Source organism: Dendrobates tinctorius, unplaced genomic scaffold (genome assembly GCF_039654945.1).
Source record: "Dendrobates tinctorius isolate UK_male_01 unplaced genomic scaffold, ASM3965494v1 ptg000165l, whole genome shotgun sequence".
NCBI classification, from domain to species: domain Eukaryota; kingdom Metazoa; phylum Chordata; class Amphibia; order Anura; family Dendrobatidae; genus Dendrobates; species Dendrobates tinctorius.
In genome coordinates, this window is record NW_027361832.1 from 13,954,245 (window position 1) to 13,969,276 (window position 15,032).

Here is a 15,032-nt window from a genome sequence, read left to right on the forward strand (position 1 = left end):
AGACACAGGTGCCACTTTCTGTTGCGTACGGTGCTGGCGAGACAACCCAGGAGAAGCAGGTGTTTGAAGAGGGGAGTGTAGATGATGAGGTCCTTGACCCATCATGGCGCGAGGAACAGGAAGGTGGTGGGAGCAGCTCTGAGAAAGAGATTCCCCGAACGGCCAAAACCGGAGGTAGAGGGAGGGGGCAGACTTGGTTGCCTGTAGCCTCCACTTCGGCACCCGTTAGGAGCATTCCACTTTCAAAAGGCAAAACGGGCGCTCCCAAGACTTGCAGTGCGTGGTCCTTTTTTGACACAGTTGCAGATGACATTTGCTTTGTCAAATGCAAGCTGTGTCATCAGAGAGTCAAAAGAGGGAAAAATGTCAGCAACCTCAATACCACTAATATGTAGAAACATGTGCGGACCAAGCACGAGGTGGAGTTACACAGACACACTGAAGATGTAGGCCAACGTAGAGCACCACCTACCACCTCTTGAGCTCGTGTTGGGGCCTCTTCCTCCAGCTCACACAGCTGGTTCGGCTTCCTCACAGGATCGCCAAGGAAGAACCTCTGGCACTGTTGTCCGGAGACCCTCTGACATTCCACCCACAGCACCACGTTCCAAGTCATCCTCACACTCCCAGGCCACTCGACAGCCATCGGTAGCACAGGCATGGGAGAAAAGGCGGCCATACTCGGCAAACCATCCCCAAGCACAGGCTCTGAATGCTGGCATTGCCAAACTACTGGCACTTGAAATGCTCTCATTCAGGCTGGTGGAGACTGACACCTTCCGGGACTTCATGGCATTGGCAGTCCCACAATACACCGTGCCCAGCCGCTTTTATTTCAGCAGGCGAGCCGTCCCTGCCCTGCAGAAACGTGTAGGCAAACATAAAACATGCACTACTAAACGCCGTCAGTAGCAAGGTCCACCTGACCACTGATGCGTGGACCAGTAACCATGGACAGGGATGATACCTTTCCCTCACTGCCCATTGGGTCAATGTTGTGGAGCCCGGTACAGATCTGGAGAGTGGCGCTCTACGTGTTCTGCCAACTCCACGGATTGCAGGAGTCCAGTCTGTACACATTGACTCCTCCTCCTACTCAAGTTCCTCTGAAACAGCGCAGCAGGAGCCTGTTACAACCGATATGAGCACAGCCGTGGCCAAACGTCAACAGGCCGTACTGAAATTAATTTCTTTGGGGAATCGAAGCCACACAGCGCAGGAGTTCTGGAATGCCATCAAGCAGGAGAGTGACGTGTGGTTTGTGCCAGCGAATCTCCAGCTGGGCTTGGTAGTGTGTGACAATGGCCGAAATCTGGTGGCAGCTCTTGGCCTAGGCAACCTCACTCACATCCCATGTCTGGCACATGTGCTCAACTTGGTCGTGCAGAGCTTTCTGAGGGACTATCCGGATCTTGATGCACTGCTGCACAAGGTCCACATAGAGTGCGCTCACTTGCGGCGTTCCAGCACGGCAAGGTCGCGCCTTGCTGCTCTGCAGCGCCGATTACGCCTTCCGGAACATCGCATCATATGTGACCTACCCACCAGGTGGAATTCTACGTTACATATGTTGGAGCGGTTGTGTGAGCAGCAGGCAGCAGTCATGGAGTACCAGCTGCATCAGGCGCAAACAAGTCGCACTGTGCGCCGGTCACACTTCAGCACCACTGAGTGGGCCTCTATGAAGGACATCTGCCTCGTTTTGCGTGCCTTCGATGATTCCACGCGGATGGCGAGTGCAGATGATGCACTAGTCAGCATGACTGTCCCCCTTATCTGCCTGCTTCAAAAAACACTGCAAGCACTAAGGGATGAGGTTTTGGAAGAGGTGGAGGATGAGGAGTCCCAAATGCCATCTGCTTCTGGACAGTCTGCGCTACGTGCTTCCTCACAAAGGCCTAGGCAGGGGACACTTTGTGAGGAGGAGTCGATGGAGGAGGAAGACATCTCTCCAGAGGAGGGAGGTACACAAAGCTGTAGTCAGTATGTACAGCGAGGGTGGGGTGATGCAGAGCAGGCAGAGATCACGCCTCAAGCAGGGGACAGCGGTTCTTTGGCAGTTGGGAGTCTGCAGCACATGGTTAACTTCATGCTGGAGTGCCTGAGAAACGACCGCCGCATCGCCCACATTCTCTACACGACTGATTATTGGGTGTACACCCTCCTAGATCCTCGCTACCGGGACAACTTGCAAACCCTCATACCAACGTTGAACCGGGAGCGTAAACTGCGGGAGTACCAAGACACACTGGTGCAGTCCATCAAGTTTTCCATTCCACCCGACAGCAGTGATGCTAGTGCTTTACAAAGCACCTCTGTGCGTCGAGCCAGTGGAGGAAACTCGGCACAAAGAGGGAGCAGAGGCAGCGCCTCAGCACAAGGCAAGACCACTATGGCCCAAATGTGGAAAAGTTTTGTGTGTCCGCCACAATTGTCTACACCATCACTGACGGCTCCAGTCAGCAGGAGGCAACGTTTCCGTCAGATGGTGACAGACTACATGTCTTGCCCTGTGAGTGTACTCCCAGATGGCTCTTCCCCCTTCAAGTTTTGGGTCTCTAAGCTGGATACATGGCCAGAGCTTAGCCAGTATGCATTGGAGGTGCTGACTTGCCCTGCTGCCAGTGTCTTATCGGAACGCATCTTTAGTGCCGCAGGTGGTGTACTAACAGACCGTTGCACGCGACTTTCTTCCGATAACGTCGACCGGCTTACTTTTCTGAAAATGAACAAGGCCTGGATCTCCCCAGAATTTGCCAGTCCTCTTCCTGACTAAATAATTGGTTGGCAACTGTATCCAGGTCTCCTGTTGTGTTCATGTTTCTACCACCTGAACTATAATCCCTGGGCTTCAACACAGCCAGTTGTCGCTCAGATGTGTCGTCTGCACAGAGAAAAACACTGGCTCCTGTGTTATTGGGGTTCAGTAATGCCAGCTGCTCCCCTGCTGTCTGGATGGCAAAGTCTCCTGCTCCATCCACATTCAAACTACTACTGATTTTTAACCCTGCTCCACTTAGGCCTCTGGCTCCACTGTCTCAAGTATTTCCCCTGGCCTCCAACCCTGCCAGTGACAGCTCTTAAGTGGCGTCTGTACAATCCACACTTGTTACAGTGTTACTTGCCCTCAGTCACGTCAGTTGATCCCCTGATGTGTGTCCAGCAAGGTCTCCTGGTCTGTCCACATTCCCATTACTAGTAGTGTGAATGAGGACAGAGCAGGAGACCTTGCCGGACACACATCAGGGGATCAACTGACGGGACTGAGTCCAAGTAACACAGGAACAAGTGTGGATTGTGCTGACGCCACTTCAGAGCTGTCACTGGCGGGGTTGGAGGCCAGGGGAGATACTAGAGACAGTGGAGCCTGAGGCCTAAGTGAAGCACGGTTACAATCAGTAGTAGTCTACAATCTCTATAAAACGTGCTGCAAGTTGGCCTCAGCCTGCTCCATGCCTCATCCTGGGCTCCAACAACGCCAGTTGGTGTTCAGAAGTGCCGTCTTCGCAGAGATAAACACACTCGCTACTGTGTCTGTGGGGTTCAGTAATGCCAGCTGTTCCCCTGCTGTGTAGACGGCAAAGTCTCCTGCTCCATCCACATGCAAACTACTACAGATTTGTAACTGTGCTCCACTTAGGCCTCTGGCTCCACTGTCTCTAGTTTTTCCCCTGGCCTCCAACCCCGCCAGTCGCTGCTCTGAAGTGGCGTCTGCACAATCCACACTTGTTCCTGAGTTACTGTGGCTCAGTCATGTCAGTTGATTCCCTGATGTGTGTCCGGCAAGGTCTCCCGCTCTGTCCACATTCCCATTACTAGTAGTGTGAATGAGGACTGAGCAGGAGACCTTGCCAGACACACATCAGGGGATCAACTGACGTGACCGAGCCACAGTTACACAGGAACAAGTGTGGTTTGTGCACACGCCACTTCAGAGCAGCGACTGGCAGGGTTAGAGGCCAGGGGAAATACTAGAGACAGTAGAGCCAGAGGTCTAAGTGGAGCCCGGTTAAAATCAGTAGTTGTGTATAACCAATATAAAACTCGCTCCAAGTAGGCCTCAGCCTGCTGCATGTTTGACCCCTGGGCTCCAACATCGCCAGTTGCAGCTCAGAAGTGTCTTTGGCATGGGCACTCCCTCCTGCCCAGCCTGGTTCCAGCACGCCTGCTGTTTCCGGGTAGTGTCAACGTCACTTTGCCACCGATACGTTGTCCTGTCGTGTTGCGGTTGGGTTAGCCGAGTCTATGGTGCCTGCAGTTTTGGTGCTTCCTATGTGGGCTGCGGGTTCTGGTAATAAAGGCTGGTTCTGTAGTGCCAATAGGACAAGCACCCCATGTAGGACTGTGGGTTTCAGTAACTGCGGCCGGCTCACGGCCTTGCGACTTTGTTTTTTTCCTGGGTACCTTCTGCTACCCATCCGGATTCCAGCACGTCAGCTGGTTCTCGGCAGAGCCTTTGGCCTAGGTGCCTCCTTCTCGGTATCCGAGTTCCAGCAACATCTGCTGGTTCTTGGTAGTGCTTTTTAGCACAGGTACCTCCTGCTTAGAAACCGTGTTCCAGCACCGTCAGCTGGTCCACGGTTGTCCCATTGGCTCTTGTTCATTCTGCTGCCCCTCTGTGTTCCAGCACCGTCAGCTGGTCCTCGCTAGTGTCATTTGCTCTTGCAGCTTCTGCTACCCATCCGGGTTCCAGCACCGTCAGCTGGTTCTCGGCAGTGCCTTTGGCCTAGGTGCCTCCTTCTTGGTATCCGAGTTCCAGCAACGTCTGCTGGTCCTTGGTAGTGCTTTGGAGCACAGGTACCTCCTGCTTAGTAACTGTGTTCCAGCAACGTCAGCTGGTCCACGGTTGTGCCATTGGCTCTTGTTCATTCTGCTGCCCCTCCGGGTTCCAGCACCGTCAGCTGGTCCACGGTTGTGCCATTGGCTCTTGTTCCTTTTGCTGCCCCTCCGGGTTCCAGTACCGTCAGCTGGTTCTCGGCAGTGCCTTTGGCCTAGGTGCTTCCTTATTGGTATCCGAGTTCCAGCAACGTCTGCTGGTCCTTGGTAGTGCTTTGGAGCACAGGTACCTCCTGCTTAGTAACCGTGTTCCAGCAACGTCAGCTGGTCCACGGTTGTGCCATTGGCTCTTGTTCATTCTGCTGCCCGTCCGGGTTCCAGTACCGTCAGCTGGTTCTCGGCAGTTCCTCAGCCTTCTTGTACCTTCTGCTACTTTTCCAAGTTCAAGCTTGTGGAAATGGTTTTTGATTCTCACTCTGGATCTCCCTGACAATGACCCTGAAGACGACGACCCTGAAGACCACACAGAAGAATACCTAAAAGATGACCCTGAAGATGACCAAGAGGACAAAGAACAGGAAGACAACCACCAAGATGCAGAACAACAAGAGACAGAAGACCAAGAAGCATAAAAACCAAAAGCAGAAGAACATTAAGCATAAGACTAAAAATCAGAGCAAATGATACTATCTAATTTATAAGCAGAAGAAGACTAAGCAGTGTATGGGGGTGAGTCCGTTCCTCCTCGTGGTGCCCCTGGAAAAGGCCTGTTGCTGCAGGCCAAACTGAACGCGGACAAATCCTGTTGTAAATCTGTTGTCACAGGCTGAACGGAAGGTGTAATCTTCAAACTTTTATAGATAACAACTACAGGAATGCCTGACACAAATAAGAATATGATGAAGAAGAATAGGAAGAAGCTGAAGAAGTTGAATATGAAGAAGAATAATAGTTGAATAAGAAGAATATGAAGAATGTAAAATAAAAATTAAATAGGAAGAAGGTGAAGAAGAAGAAGAAGTAGAAGATGAATAAGGTGAAGAAGAAGTTGATGAAAAAGATGCTGCTGAGGATGATGAAGGAGAAAGTGTTGGAGAAGTAAAAAAGAAGGTGAAGAGCATGGAAGTAGTGAAACATACATATCTGACAAAATATAAAAGAGGTTAACATAGTAAATATCTTTGTAACTCCAAACGTCTTTAAAAAAAAAATTTAATTCCTGCTATTCCATTTGATTGGGCTAAAACTCTATGGCTTTAATGTCTCCTACACCTCCCACAATACATTCTACATTATTATTAGTTGTGTTTCTTCATGTAGAATTAACCTACAGGGAAAAAATGTTTTTTTTTAATTCCGATATTTCAGTTCCATTGACTTGAATGGGACTTCCGGGATCGGAATCGGCGATACCCGATACTTTTTTTAGATCGGCCGATCCATTCCAATCCGATATTTTTTAGTATCGGGTGGTATCGCTCAACACTACACATTACCTTCAGGAGTTGTAAACTCTGGGCCTTTCTGCTAAGCGTCCACTGCTAGGGCCCTTCTCCAGAGACTCCCTCTGTCTCTCAGTCACTTTTCCTCTCCACTGCTCCAGATCACGCTATCTTTTTCTCCCGCTCTCCTCTGTCTTTATGGAAACCCAAGAATGCGGTATATCTCACATTGGACCTTAGGTCCTTTCTCTATGCACTCTATACCCTGTCTGACTCATTACCAGGAACTGTCACTTTCCCTTCAGCCTAGCACCTCCCACTCTGGGCTTGTCCCAACTATTAACTCTTGCCATCCCTGCCATCAGCAGTTTACAATAGCAACAGCATTAACACAAGTTACAATTCACATTGTACATCACAGTTCTGTCATGTCGGACGCTGTTCACACCACAGAGTCCGGCAGGCAGAGGTAGTTCCACCTCCAGCCACTATAGCCTCAGTGGCGCCGGCCTGATCTTCAGGCTCTCGGGGGGTTAATCCTGCTGGAGACCAGGTTGGATGGTTAGTCACACCCACGGTCTTTAAATAGTCATGCTGGCCTATGGGCGTCGCCGATTATAGCTTGTGTTTCATACCAAGTGGTTCCGGTCTGGAGTGGAGGTGTTGCAGAGAGAGAGATTCGTATCTGGTGTCGTATGATCCGTTGTTATCCTTTCTCCTTCCCATATTTGTGTTTAGTTGTGCCCTGTTCACATTACTGTATATTCCTGTGTGTGTGCGGCGCAGTGCAGTTTAAGTTCTCCCTGTCTGTCTTTATTTGTGTGGGGGCTTTGGTGGTGTGTCTCCTCACTGGGTGGAGGGTTAGGTGCAGGGCTGAGCAGGAGATAAGGAAAGGTTGGAGGCTCAGGCATTTGCACCATCAGCAAAAACCCTGGGTTGAGGGTCAGACAGGGTTTCCCCTAGTTATAGGGACATCACAGGGCCCCCGGGTATTACTGCCTTAGTGGGACTAAGCCCCACGTGACTTTATAATCGGCCCACATTTTTTCAGGAGTCCATGGATCCATTAGATTCCATAACCCACCAGTTGGCGGCGCTGTCCTTACAGGTCTCCGAGTTGAAAGGGGCAGTTCAGCAGCAGGGCCTGGTAGTAGCGAAGGTGCAAACGGCATCTGCAGGTATCGGTGCAGAGCCGAAGTTTCCGCTGCCAGAACGTTTTTCAGGGGATCGCAGCAAATTTGTCGTATTTCGGGAGACCTGCAAGTTATACTTCCGCATGCGGCCGATCTCCTCATGTAATGAGGCCCAGCGGGTAGGGCTGGTGTTGTCATTACTGAGTGGTGACCCCCAAGCATGGGCATTTTCCTTACCAGCTGACTCTGCTACATTTCTTTCTGTTGATAATGTTTTTTCTGCCCTCGGACTCATTTACGATGATCCTGACCGACTGGCTCTAGCGGAATCTAAAATCCGCGCCCTCCGCCAGGGGGAGCGCTTGGCAGAGGACTATTGTTCGGAATTTCGCCGCTGGGCCGTAGACACACAGTGGAATGACCCAGCGCTGCGGAGCCAGTTTATGCATGGGGTGTCAGGGAGGGTTAAACAAGCCCTCCTGATGTATGAGTCTCCGGCATCGTTAGAGTCGGCCATGAGTTTGGTGATACGTACTGATCGCCGTTTTCGTCAGGGGGCACAGGAGACGCTACCTCTGGGGGAAAGCAGAGGTGCAAGTGTGGTTGAAATAGATGAGTCCCCTGAACCTATGCAGATTGCTGGCGTGGCACAGGTTAAGCGTCGCGCTCAGGGATTCCGGAAGCCCGGAGCATGTTTCTACTGTGGTAAAAGAGGTCATTATATTAACGTTTGCCCGGCACTACCTAAGAGGGTCACATCAGCGGAAAACTGTTAAGCTCAGAGGGTATGGAGGAGACCCAACTGAGCGTATGCATATCCTCCATGATGGTATCTCAATGTATGCTCCCTGCCAAGGTTATTATCACGGGCAGAGAGCTACCAATATCAGTGTTTGTGGATAGCGGTTCCGCCACCAATCTCATAGATGAGGAGTTTGCACACACCGCCGGGTTTAAGATTGAAAAACTTCCTCACCCCATACAGGTGGTGACCATTAATGCTGTTCCCCTCCCTCAAGGGGAGATTACGGAGTTTGTGGCAGAGGTGAAACTCCACAATGGGGTCCTACATTCTGAGTCGGTTACATGTAGGGTCCTCCGTAATCTCCCAGCACAAATGGTCCTGGGTTTTCCATGGTTGTCCAGACACAACCCGGTAATTGATTGGAAAACTCAGGACATAGTACAATGGAGTGGTTTTTGCCAAGACAATTGCTTGGCCACATGTGTGTCCGCCGTGACGCCCAGCCTGCCGGAGGCTTTGCAGGATTTCGCAGATGTTTTCTCTGAGAGGGGTTGCTCAGAACTGCCTCCACATAGAGCCTATGACTGTGCGATCAGGTTAAAACCTGGGGCCAAATTACCTAAGGCCAGGATGTTTAATATTTCTGGTCCTGAGAGACAAGCTCTGAAAGACTACATCGCGGAGAGTCTGAGCAAAGGACACATCCGGCCTTCGTCCTCGCCTGTAGCCGCGGGGTTTTTCTTCATTAAGAAGAAAGATGGGGGGTTACGCCCGTGTCTGGATTTCCGAGAGTTAAACCAGATTACTATCCGTGATCCTTACCCTATGCCGTTAATCCCGGATTTGTTCAACCAGGTAGCGGGGGCGAAATGGTTTTCCAAGCTGGACCTCAGGGGGGCGTATAACCTCATAAGGGTCAATCAGGGGGATGAGTGGAAGACGGCGTTTAACACTCCTGAGGGTCATTTTGAGAGTCTGGTTATGCCGTTTGGGTTGACCACCGCGCCTGCCGTTTTCCAACATTTTATTAATGATGTATTTGCTCATGTCCTGGGGAGATTTATGATTGTATACCTGGATGATATCCTCATTTATTCTAGCGATCGGGACACTCATTTGGAGCATGTCAGGCAGGTGTTACAGTTGCTCCGGGAGAACCAGCTCTATGCTAAGCTGGAAAAATGTTTATTTTTTGTCCAGGAGTTGCCCTTTTTGGGATATATTGTGTCCGCAGCCGGGTTTAAAATGGACACCGCTAAGGTGCAAGCGGTGCTGCAGTGGGAGAGGCCGGAGAGTCTGAAAGCACTCCAGCGGTTCCTTGGGTTTGCGAATTATTATAGGAAGTTTATAAAACACTTTTCGACTATCGCCAAACCGCTCACGGACATGACAAAAAAGGGTGCCGATCTGGCGAACTGGCCTGAGGTGGCCATACGTGCCTTTGAGCGTCTGAAGAATAGTTTTGCTTCAGCCCCCATTCTGGTGCAACCAGACATGTCTAAACCTTTTGTGGTGGAGGTTGATGCGTCGGAGGTGGGAGTGGGGGCAGTACTGTCTCAAGGCTCGTCCTTGAGCGAGATGCATCCATGCGCCTACTTCTCCAAGAAGCTGTCGCCGGCCGAACGGAATTATGATATCGGCAACAGGGAGTTGTTGGCCATCAAACTGGCTTTTGAGGAATGGCGACACTTCTTGGAGGGGGCGGCTCACCAGGTCACAGTCATCACCGATCATAAGAATCTGCTCTATCTGGAGTCGGCCAAGCGTCTGTCTCCTAGGCAGGCTCGCTGGGCATTGTTTTTTTAATCGTTTCAATTTTCTGGTGACTTACCGTCCCGGGGCTAAAAACACCAAGGCGGATGCTTTGTCTAGGTGTTTTCCGGGGGGAGAACCTCGGGAAGAGCCGGTACCCATCCTCCAGAAAGGGGTAGTGGTCTCGGCTCTCACGACGGAGGTAGAGGCGGAGATTGCCGAGGCCCAAGAGGAGGTACCACCAGGACTTCCCGCCAACAAATCATTTGTACCCCTGCATCTTCGGCTTAAAGTGTTGAAGGAACACCACGACTCGGTACTGGCTGGTCATCCAGGGGTGAGGGGCACCTTAGAGCTGGTATCGCGTCGTTTCTGGTGGCCCAAAATCCGGCAGGACGTGGTCTCATATGTGGCAGCTTGCATCACGTGCGCTAGGGCTAAGTCACCCCGTACCCGTCCTGCTGGCACGCTACAGCCTCTGGGGGTACCCAATAGGCCATGGACAGAAATCTCCATGGATTTCATCACTGACCTGCCAGCCTCGGCGGGGAACACGGTCATCCTGGTGGTGGTTGACCGTTTTTCAAAGATGGCGCATTTTGTGGCGTTGTCTTCTTTGCCCAATGCTAAGACGTTGGCTCAGGTATTTGTGAAGGAGGTGGTCAGACTCCACGGAGTACCGTCGGACATAGTATCTGATAGGGGTACGCAATTTGTGGCGAGGTTTTGGAAAGCTTTTTGCTCACGTTTGGGGATCAAGTTGTCACATTCATCGGCGTTTCATCCACAGTCTAATGGACAAACTGAGCGCATGAACCAAAATCTAGAACAATATTTACGATGCTTTGTGTCCGACAACCAGGAGGAGTGGTCTACTTTCCTTCCTCTGGCCGAATTCGCATTAAATAATCACCGCCAAGAGTCATCTGGAGAGTCTCCATTCTTTTGTGTGTACGGTCAACATCCTCAGTTTTGTACCTTATGTCAGGGTGACTCGGGGGGGGTCCCGGAGGAGGATCAGCTAGGAGCCCAATTGTCATCAGTCTGGAGGCGGGTGAAACAGCGTTTGTTGAGCATGAGTGCCAGGTACAAACGGGTGGCTGACAGTAGACGTGTGCCAGGTCCGGACCTGTGTGTGGGTGAATGGGTGTGGTTAGCTACGAAGAACATAAGACTCAAAATTCCATCTTTAAAACTGGGTCCAAGGTTTATTGGGCCTTTTAGGATTTCTGCCATCATTAACCCAGTGGCGTATCGGTTGGAACTTCCTGCGGTGTACAAGATACACAACGTGTTTCACAGAGCTTTATTGAAAAAGGTGGTAGGCTCTGTGGACGTGACGCCGATGCCACCTCCAGTCATGGTGGATGGCGATTTAGAATTTGAGGTCGCCAAGGTAGTGGACTCTCGAGTAGTACACCGTACTCTTCAGTATTTGGTGCACTGGCGGGGGTATGGTCCGGAGGAGAGGTCTTAGGTTCCAGCCTCAGACATACATGCGGATCGGCTGGTCAGTTCTTTTCACCGTCGTCATCCGGACAAGCCGGGTCCTATGAGTCTTGAGGATCCGGAGGTCCCTCGTAGAAGACGGGGTAATGTCATGTCGGACGCTGTTCACACCACAGAGTCCGGCAGGCAGAGGTAGTTCCACCTCCAGCCACTATAGCCTCAGTGGCGCCGGCCTGATCTTCAGGCTCTCGGGGGTTAATCCTGCTGGAGACCAGGTTGGATGGTTAGTCACGCCCACGGTCTTTAAATAGTCATGCTGGCCTATGGGCGTCGCCGATTATAGCTTGTGTTTCATACCAAGTGGTTCCGGTCTGGAGTGGAGGTGTTGCAGAGAGAGAGATTCGTATCTGGTGTCGTATGATCCGTTGTTATCCTTTCTCCTTCCCATATTTGTGTTTAGTTGTGCCCTGTTCACATTACTGTATATTCCTGTGTGTGTGCGGCGCAGTGCAGTTTAAGTTCTCCCTGTCTGTCTTTATTTGTGTGGGGGCTTTGGTGGTGTGTCTCCTCACTGGGTGGAGGGTGGAGGGTTAGGTGCAGGGCTGAGCAGGAGACAAGGAAAGGTTGGAGGCTCAGGCATTTGCACCATCAGCAAAAACCCTGGGTTGAGGGTCAGACAGGGTTTCCCCTAGTTATAGGGACATCACAGGGCCCCCGGGTATTACAGCCTTAGTGGGACTAAGCCCCACGTGACAAGTTCACATTACAGTAACACTCGTTTCTTCAAGGCAGAATGTGGCCAATATGTCCATCTCCTTACACATGCTTGACAATCTCGTGGATAAGATATCCCTTTGTTCAAAATAAGTCCTGGATTACAAACGTATTTCAATGCTGTGACGCCCCAGTCGGTGATGTTCACATCAGTCTGTCGATGCAGTCCGAATGATATCGATGATGGTGGACCAGAAAGACCAAAAAAGGAGCCTGATGAAAAAAATAATTAATTTCCTAAACACCTATGCTCCTTTTTTGGTCTCTCTGGTCCACGGTGCCTACAGTGGTGACTTCATCCAATAGTTGACCTCTTGGAGCTGTCCTTGATGCAGGGCATTGCTTTTAAGCAGTTGTCATTAAGAAATAAAAAGCGCAGAGGTTTTTCTGTATCACATTGGTGAATATTCTAGTAATACGGGGCGTGCAGAACCATATAATATCTCCAACAACTTAGTAATGCGATTAGTGTAATTACTATTTAAATCTCTGAATTCTTACTGACCTAGAGACTCATATTGCCAGGGTATTTTTACCACATAATGAACATGATAAATACAAAACCTTAAAAACATGGAATTATTCTTTTTTTTTCCCCAATTTCTCCACACAATTTTTCCCGTTTTTCACTATACCACATGGCAAAATAGATGGTGTCATTCAAAAGTGTAACTTGTCCCACAAAAAGTAAGAACTCATACAGCTATATCGAAGAAAGAAAAAAAAAGTTAAGGCTCTTGGAAGGGGAGGAAATAAATGGAAAAATTGAGATGTGAAGAAAGGGATGAAAAAAAAAAGATTGGAAAATTAAAGAAAAATAAGACGTAAATGAAAAACTGGCGAAAACCACCAAAAACTAGACAAGAAAGAGAAGATGCAAATGCAATTATGTAATTGGGCCTTAAGCACTGTGCACATGATGCCAATAAGACACCGGTAGACCTGCCAAGCAGCTTCAGGAAAAAGCCAGCGATTTTTTTTTTTTGTCCTGAAGCGGATTCGCTGTCATTTTTGCAGCGCAATGACTGCTGTCTTCTTGTTTTTAAAGTATCACAGTTTCTGAACCCTTGGAAGAAGTAACAAAATACGGAACATGTGCACTGCAGTGTTGGTTTTGTTATTGCTGTGAATTATGCTAATTTTTTTTACATCAGTTTCTCTGCTATTTTTCAAGCCGAATCCGCCTGAAAAAGACATCGTCTGCACTAATTATGTCTTTTAACTGTTGTTTCAGGCAAAGGCGCATGTATCTACAAGGAAGCCAATGCCATCTACCAAGGGGACTGGATCCGTGGGAAGAGGAGCGGATTCGGCACGTACTCTGTCAAGTCCCCCAGCACCGGAGAATACATCAGGGTTTATGCTGGGAACTGGAAGAACGATAAGAAACACGTAAGTTGTTTCTTTACGTCCTGTCTATGAGTTACAGGAATGGCTGCTGCCGTCATACTATGATGATTTGATGGGGTCTTCCAGCATGACCGCCATCTTTAGCTCTAAAGTAAAGGTGAGAGCAGAATACAAGAGATCATGTGAATATGGTTACAGGACATGGAGGCTTCTGTATCTAGGACATGCTAAGAAAAGACTGAAGGCAGTCATGAAGTCCCATTAAAGATAGCCACGTTATTCAATACAAAATTTTAAAAGTAGATCAAGTACAATGGTAGGGGCAGACAAATGTACACATCAAGTGGTTACACAGCAAATATGGGCATACAGACCAACAACCTCTGTACTACATATACTGCAAGTAGCCGAGTAATATGGTATAGGCAATAACAAAAAAGGAGCAATGCTCATCTGGCACAGAGATAGTTAAATATAAAATATGCTTCAGTCTTTTCTTAGCATGCTCTTTGCAGTTGTCCTTTATTGTCCGTTTAAATATACACATGATTGAGAGGTAGACGGCATCTGCCTTATTATTTGTTGTGAACATTCCCCACCTACATATGTTATGTTTACTACAATTTGTTTATATTATGTATCTAGGACATGTAAATATCACCAAATGTGAATAGTGGCTTCCGTCTCTTTCTAGGGATACGGGACTTACTACTGCTCTGAGGATGAATACTATGAGGGAGGCTGGGAGTGCGGTCAACGGAGCGGATGGGGCAAGATGATATACGCCAATGGTGACGTCTATGAAGGAGAATGGCAAAGTGACAAGTACTGTGGACAAGGGATACTTTTCTCAGGTAATTCATATCATTAACTAGGTTCCTAGCAACAAGTCCAGTTATGATTTTAGGGTGAGAGGTGCTAATTGGCCCCAGCCCTGTTGGACTGAAAACCTGCCTATCGTCTTGCCCACTTGTGTCTGTCTATGATCATCACTGGGACACTGCACTGTGAACCAGAAGCGTTTTTATCCACTGAATGATAGTTAACCTCCAAAAACGACAGCAGAGATCAGAAAAAGATCAGACCTCAGCCACTAATGACGACGCATCAAAACATAGCAATTTTAGTACTTTTTTTGTATTCTTTCTCCCATAATCCATCTGCTTTGTATAGGCAGGATAATGTCTCATTTTTCACTGTTAATCCACTGACGCGTATGGATATAAATGTACATCTGCGCCGAAGTCCTGCATGTATGGGGCATGCTCAGGAGCTGAGCCCGCTCGATACGCAGCAAATGTACCATTTTTACGAAATTATTGGAGAAACTTTTTTTTTTTCCCTACATACAAGAAAAAAATGATAAAAATTGGATTAAACTCTGATAAAAAATCATTGATGAACCTCAGTCCGTTTTTCTCATATGTGAAAAAACTGACATGTGAATGAGGCCTTACTTGTAGTTCAGTGTGGAATACAAATACAGATAAGAAACCTGCCAGAAGCAGGTGAGAACACAGGCAGAAGAAGGCCCCTCAGCAAAAACAGTATATGGGCCAATAGTGTGTCTGTAACAGGAGCATCTTGCTGATTTGGAGGTGGAAGTTGCCT

General features: G+C 49.0%; 1 protein-coding gene across 1 annotated transcript in view; it reads left to right on the top strand.

Annotated features, from left to right (window-relative positions):
- LOC141053154 (MORN repeat-containing protein 3-like) overlaps window positions 1-15,032 on the top strand; it is a 68,003-nt gene that overhangs the window by 36,954 nt on the left and 16,017 nt on the right. The window contains exons 3-4 of the mRNA XM_073550511.1: window positions 13,306-13,463; window positions 14,116-14,275. Coding sequence (XP_073406612.1) covers window positions 13,306-13,463; window positions 14,116-14,275 — 318 coding nt within the window. The remainder of the gene's footprint in view (window positions 1-13,305; window positions 13,464-14,115; window positions 14,276-15,032) is intronic.